At 39.5% G+C, this 6946-nt stretch overlaps 1 protein-coding gene across 1 annotated transcript in view; it reads right to left on the bottom strand.

Annotated features, from left to right (window-relative positions):
- Positions 1–602: 602 nt before the first annotated feature.
- Positions 603–6946, bottom strand: part of CD109 (CD109 molecule) — a 120510-nt gene continuing 114166 nt past the window's right edge. Inside the window, exons 31-33 of the mRNA XM_007458403.1 lie at positions 4603–4750; positions 2827–2929; positions 603–778 (exon numbers count right to left, since the gene is read on the bottom strand). Coding sequence (XP_007458465.1) covers positions 603–778; positions 2827–2929; positions 4603–4750 — 427 coding nt within the window. The remainder of the gene's footprint in view (positions 779–2826; positions 2930–4602; positions 4751–6946) is intronic.

Below are 6946 nucleotides of genomic sequence, written 5' to 3'. Positions count from 1 at the left end.
TGTGTGACTACATCTGGACTGAAACAACACCATTTCCCTTTAAAAGAAAAAAAATCACCACCTCCATCCTAAAGAAAGAAGTTATATCTGATTAAGAAGGATGTACTGAGACCACTGGGATGGGTGGTGTAGGCGGAGGGTTAGGGTGGATACAGAAGGGACAGAACAAGCTCCTCCCACGGGTTTGTTTCCTCCCAGTTCCCAGGAAATCCATCGTTAATACTAATGTATAACTAATGACACTGATGTATAGCAGTGCTTAAGAACCCAGGCTCATTTCCTCTAGAAAATGGAAAGAATCGTCTGAAATAACACATTTATTCTGGAGAAAATAACACCTCCTAAAGAATCCTAAAAGATTTTAAGAGGGGGAAATAAAAGAATACAGCTGCAATAATTCTGATTTTTTGTTGCACACGGAAGTCAGGGGAAGAACTCTATGCAGCTACACATACAAGGACCGGTTGTACACCCCCATCCCATCCCATAAAAAGAAAAACATTGATTTTCAAAACAGAGGTGATATCTGCTTATGAAAACAAGACAATCACATGTGACTTCTAGAAATGAAAGTGTTACGCGGAGTCTTTAAAAAAAATAAATCATAGCCAACACTGCAAAGAGAACAGAAGCGTGAAGCAGACAAGGAGGCAGGCGTTAGGGTGAGAAAGGGAGGCTGAGGCCGCGCTGTCACAGGGGCCGCAGGCGTGTGCGTCCCCACAGAGGTCACAGGAGGACAGCTGTGCTCTGGAGTTGTAGCTTCTCACCGCTTGCCGCCCTGTTCAAAGAAGCAGATGTTGGTTTACATGCCTCCTTTGTTTAGAAACATTTACTTTGCCAAAACTTAAGAGCATTTTGATACACTTTTCTGAGTTTTCCGTTCTTCACATAATTTTATTTTTCTTTACAAGAAACAACTGAAATACTCAAGAGGGACCCAAACTACCAAGTCCAAGAGAGAAACAATGCTTTGAGTCCAGTTTCTGTACCTCCAGCAGCTGGCCAGCATTAAAAGAGAGAAAATAGACCACAGCTGCTTGCCGCAGTTCAACCGCAACCTGAAACTCTTCCTGGAACAGGAAAGACTGTAAATTGAGGATGTTTTAACCTCCTTGAGAGCTTATTTTAGGGTGACATTTTCTATGCATTCAAGTAAGGTTCTACTCATTGGAACTACTGAAGAGAAATATTTACCATGGACTTCATTTAAAAATGCAAAAGTATGAAGAGAACTCTACCTGTGTGATGTCTTGTTTCAGTGTTTTAAAACGTTAAGCACATAGTCTCTAAAACTATTCAACTTGGATAAATTTTATAGTACAAGCTAATATTTTTTAAAAACTATATAAAGCACCAATAGCACTACAGTAACCTTACTATAAAGCATAAATGATTTTTATTTTTACAATTTTTAAACATTGTAAAAAATTTGTAAAAAATACAATTGTATTTTTTTACAAAACATTGTAAAAAATACAATTTCTATTTTCAAATTTCTTCACAATTTTTCATTGACTTTTTTAACATTTTAAGTAGGTTTTCTAACTCTAGGGTTCTTCAAAATGGGTTGGTTGGTTTATTCTGACCTTTCCCATGTTTTCATTTTAAATGCACCCCCTCATACATAAGTTGTTTTCCACAAAAAAAATCTCAGAGACTGAATCTTTTTTGCTTTTCAAATGTTTAAAATGTTCTCCATACACCTAACAAACATCAATTGGAGAATGTTTCAACAATCATGTAACGAAGTTGGATAACTAGGTACTGTCACTGAGTCTCCACAGTGGATCTTATCCTTCCACCAGAAAAAAAGTGCTGCATCAGTGTGTCCCCAAAATATCCCACAAGAACTGGGGGTGAACTCCAACAGGAGGCAAAAGATGAGAGGAACTGGCTTGTTGACTTAGAAGGAGAGAGAGCTGGTGCTACCGTCGTCTTCCATGAATACTGCACCAAACACTCCCAACCACGAGGACAGGTTCCGCGTACTTTAAAGCGTAATTATCTACAACGACCTATGACATGAAAATGTTCATGATTCTCATGTGTTCTAATGATTCTGAGCCCCAGGAGTGCTTATTCAGGATGAATGTGATGACAAGTAGAAACATTAGCCTGAAAATCACACACCGACAAAAAGTCACTCTGTGATTGAACAGAGATTCGTCCTGATCAACTTAGATGATCTCCAGACTAGATCTCTACTTTCACATCCTAAATTTCTAACATTTTATAAAGTAAAAAATTACCAGTAAAGTCAAAAGAAGCTCAAGTTATTTTCCAAACAGACTACAGTTTTCTTGAAATGATAAAAAAATCTGTTACAATAAATAAATTTTAGCAAAACAAGACTCCCTCGGTGAAGAAACAGCTAAACCCAACTGAGGCTCGTCCGCTGCGGACGCTGTTCATGTTCTCTCCTGAAGAAGCCCTGTTTTAAAACCAGAACCCGATAGAGTGGGTGCTTGGAATAGGAGCAGAACCTTGGAAATTGAACATAAGTGGACTCTCTGTGTCACTTTTTCTTTGTAAAGTTTGTAGCTGGGAGTTAAAAACCTAAAACATTATGAGCAAAAACATCACTTTTTAATATATGCTAAATGCTATCATGTGATTACTTTTTTGTAAATTATCAATTGTCTTCATTTAAACGTAAAGCTCACCTTCTCCTCCGCCACCTCTTTCACTACCCCAAACAACACCCGCACCCCACAAAGCCAATCCAGCAGACGACCACTCTGAATGAAGGAATGAATGAATGAGTGAAGGAATGAATGAATGCCTGGCATAACTCCCAAAGTATCACGAACCCCAGGACACACTTACTTGGTTCATAGTAATCCATTATGGACACTGAAGCATCTTGTGTATTTGACACTCTAAAGTTTCTCACAGAAGGAATATCAACACAGAACTGGGTTTCATTTACCTTGAAAAATACACAAGGCTTTTAAAGGTGTGGCAAATTATGTGTTCAAGAGAAAGTAAAAGACATTTCTATCTCTTATCCTTTTATCAAACAGCTATAGAAATGAACACTTAGGGAGCATTTCTGCACACCCGGTACTGGGGTAAGCACTTTATAGAAATTACATCATTTATCTTGTAAAACAGTCCTTGCATGATCAGTATTGTTCTTACTTCCATTTTACTGAAATGGATACTGAGAATTAGAGTGGTTAAGTAAGCAGGAGCCCAGAAGTGCATGTCCCCAGCCCTGGTGCTTCACCGAAATCCCCTGTCTCAGCTTTGCACCCCATCCTGGTTGCTGCTACTGACTGACACCAGCCCCCTTCTCTGGAGAATCACCCTCAGCTCACGGGAGTCACCTCATCCAGTAAGTGAAGTAACCTCAGAGCGGGAGGTGTGGCCCACAACCAATAACTGACTGATATGGGCACAAAAGGCCAGCCTCCTTGCCTCCAGGAAGGACACTTATTGCCAATTTAGCAAATCATACTGGTTAAGGAATCTGAAATTGATAAATTCCTTTAAACATTCCATTACATACCAATTAGCAGTAAGTGAAAAGACAAATTAGTCAGTCAAAATGTAATGGACACTCCAAAGCTAATTACATTATTTTAAAAAACCTTAAATGTATTTTTCAAACCCCAAATTAGGCCCATGGCTATCAAGCAGTATTTAATAGATGAAAATCACTGAACAGCAAAAGAATCTAGAAACTTTGAATTAGTTTTAACAGCTTTTTAACCAAAGTGGTTTTTGAAGTCTTAAAACAAAAAGAACATTAAGGAACTAGATTTTTCAAAGTAGATTCACTGCTGAAACAATATGATTGATTCACACTTTGCAAAACTGGAATAAGAAACATACATATTCCCCCCATGTAACATGAAATCCTAAGAACACTTAGAATTCAATTTTGATTCCACATATGAATTTCATATAGATGTCAGAAGAATAAACTTACATGCCAGCAGTTTTGAGACATAACAAGTAGGGTCTTAAATTCCACACTAACCTTTCTCTCACATATTTTATGCACCTTAGTCTTGGATCAGTAGCTTTCATACAGTAATGGGAAGAGCACATGAAAATTATATAATAAGTTTGTGTAAAGACCAAACCTCTGAGAATATTCTATGATTTAAGCACCTAACTTTTCAATGCAGGAATATTAACCCTTTTGGAATATATTAAAAGCCTTTATTTATGAAAGCATTTTAAAACATGTAATTAAAGCTTTCACCGTCAGCATTTTTTTTTTCATCAGCAGCATTTAAACAAATATGTTTAGCAATTCCCTGAAGCAAAGGAGTTCTCCAGTTGACATCTGGACTGCATTTTGGAAATTATATCACAGCAATCTCTCTTTGTTGAACATCTGGCATGAAATAATAATTTTGTTATCAAGATTTTCATCAGGCTCACCATTAACAGTAATTCTCCTTAAACTAATTTGATAATAATGTCTTTTTAGTGAGGACAACAGATAGTTGCCATGTGAAAGTTGTCCAGGGACACAAAAAGCCAAAATAATGACATAAAGAAAACGTTTAAAGTAAAGGTAATTTTGAACACAATAAATAGTGGCTTTGTCAATGGTTACCAATGAGAAACTTAGGTTTTACTACTTACAGAGTCTAAGTACAGGTTGAGTTTCCCGTGGTCGTGTTCTACTTTCTTCACGGTCTCACTCAGGGAAATGGCATCTGAGGACACGGTAAAACCACTGAGGAGGTTAATTTCCATAAGGGCCATGCCGCTTCTACCTGGGCCCAGAAACCTAGACCAAAGAGGAGAGGAGAGAAGAGAACCCTTTAGGAAAAAGCTAAAGCTGTTGGCAAACTATCTTCATATAAATATTAAAACTGCCAAGTGTCATTCCAAATATTTACCGTTTCATTGAAATAAAAAATTACTACAGAAAACTGTAAAAAGGTAATCCTTTCCTTACAGGTCTGAAATTCTTATAACTTTCAACCACATGAGGACTAGAACAACGGGTCCATTTGTCAGTCGCCATGAAATGCCCGCAATGCAGCAGACTTGGGCCCTTGGGTTTAAGAAAGGCAAACTTTGCCCCTTCGGTGGGCAAATCTGTTTTCTAGTGGGTGATACCAAATGACATTGCATTTTTCATTTTCCCAAAAGCTGATGGTACTAAGCTCTCCAACTCAAAGCTAGGAACCAAAAAAAGAGGCATCACTTGACCACTTAGCAGGAGACAGCGGCCAAGTCATCAACAACCTTTTCTTCATCTGATTTTTAGAAAAAAGAAGACCGGTAGGCAAGGTCCTTCCCTTTCTTCTCCCACATACTTGGAGCACATTTTGTGTTTTCTTTAGCCACCTCGGGAGAATGACAAGCCTCGGAAAGCTTTATTACACCGCTCGTTCTTTAACCCTGTTGTACACGTCGTGAATATCAGAGCATCTTGGCACCAACAACATTTTGTCTCCTTTAAAATAATTGTTTTTCTAAAATCAATAGACGGCAAGAGCTTTTTGTTTGGATCTGAAACAGCCCAATGTCATTATGGAAATGAGTTTGTCTCCGACATCAAAGTCTCTTAGCATTGTTCAGTTAGTTTCTGTTGTCCTTTAAATGGCAAAAGCAAGATGGGCGCGTAGAAAATCTTGCTTTTTAAAGCAGCAAACTGATGCCTGCCAAACGTGATTGAAAAGCCACACAGTACAAGTGCTGACTGCAGTGGGCTCGGTGATCCCAGGCAGCTGAAACCATCTGCTGGTGAGGCACTCAGCCAGAAGAGATGCTACTGAAAACCAATACGGGCGTTAAACCTAGAGGTGTTTGAGAGATGAGAAAAACAGCCAACCTGCTTAGATATGATGACTTTAGTGCATCATCAGAAGTGCTTTGGTTGACCTGGTCTTTCCACCAGCCAGGGGCAGAATTTGTTAAATTACTATGCCACAGAGAAACCTTTTCTGAGGTGAGTAAGGGCTTGGACCCTACTGATGAGAATAAAGTGCCTGAAACACCAGCTATTCTTTTTATAAAGTGCCACTGAAAGAATTCATTTTAAATGTATTTTGTATTTCATAGCAGATTTTTCTCAGAAAACTAGTAGCAACATCTAAATCCTTTTTATAAAGCCCCCAACCCTGACATTAAAACACTTCCCTTCTCCAGGTCCTCCAAAAAAAGAAAGAAGAAGATATAGATGCCCTCTACCTAGCAAAGTCTATTGGCTGTCTGATTTCCTGATGCTGGATTAAGATTTGGAATCCAGCATCTTTACATGAGCCCCTATAAATAGTGAAACCCCATTATGGTCTGAATCTCAGTTTCACCTCATTTTCCTCCTCTGTGTCTTTACCTGACCTCCCTAAGTGGTAAAATCCTTCTCATTGCTCCATAAGGCTATTCTTCTTTGTCCTTTTCAAAAGTAGAATTTTAGACTTGCTATAAGCAGCTCTTTGCAGGAAACCACCCTCATGAGGAAACCCCTCTTCCTGTCACATTAGCAAAGCTATATTGTAACTAACCTTAAACCAGGTGCCCCCGTGCTCTACTCATCTCCAGCCCAAGCACACTTTTCAAATCTTTTGATCACACAATACCTTGCCTAACCTGTTGGTTCTTTCTGTAGATCAAAGAAGTAGAAATGAAGAATAAGTAATTAGCAGATGACCAGATCTCTTCCCCAGCTTTCCCTTTAGTAATCTTATGAACAAACTGTGTGAACAAGATAACATCTAAAGAAAGATCACAGGAAGTCCACAAGCCTGCAAACGGGGGCGGGGGGGGGGGGGCGGGGGGGAGGCCCAGGGAACTTGGCTTTGCTCCCAAGGGGTCAGGATCCCACTTCCGGGCCTTGGCCACTCTTTGCCTCCTCCCCCCGCCCCTCCCAGGGACCCTCCCGCCGAGTTTCCTCGTCTGTAAGCTGCAGCTCTAGGCCAGGGGTCAGCAAACGACTTCCCTTTCGTGGGCCAAGTCAAGCCAGGCCCCTGCTTTT

Source organism: Lipotes vexillifer, unplaced genomic scaffold (assembly GCF_000442215.2).
Source record: "Lipotes vexillifer unplaced genomic scaffold, Lipotes_vexillifer_v1.1 scaffold2, whole genome shotgun sequence".
NCBI lineage: Eukaryota > Metazoa > Chordata > Mammalia > Artiodactyla > Lipotidae > Lipotes > Lipotes vexillifer.
This window is presented reverse-complemented; position numbering and strand designations above follow the sequence as displayed.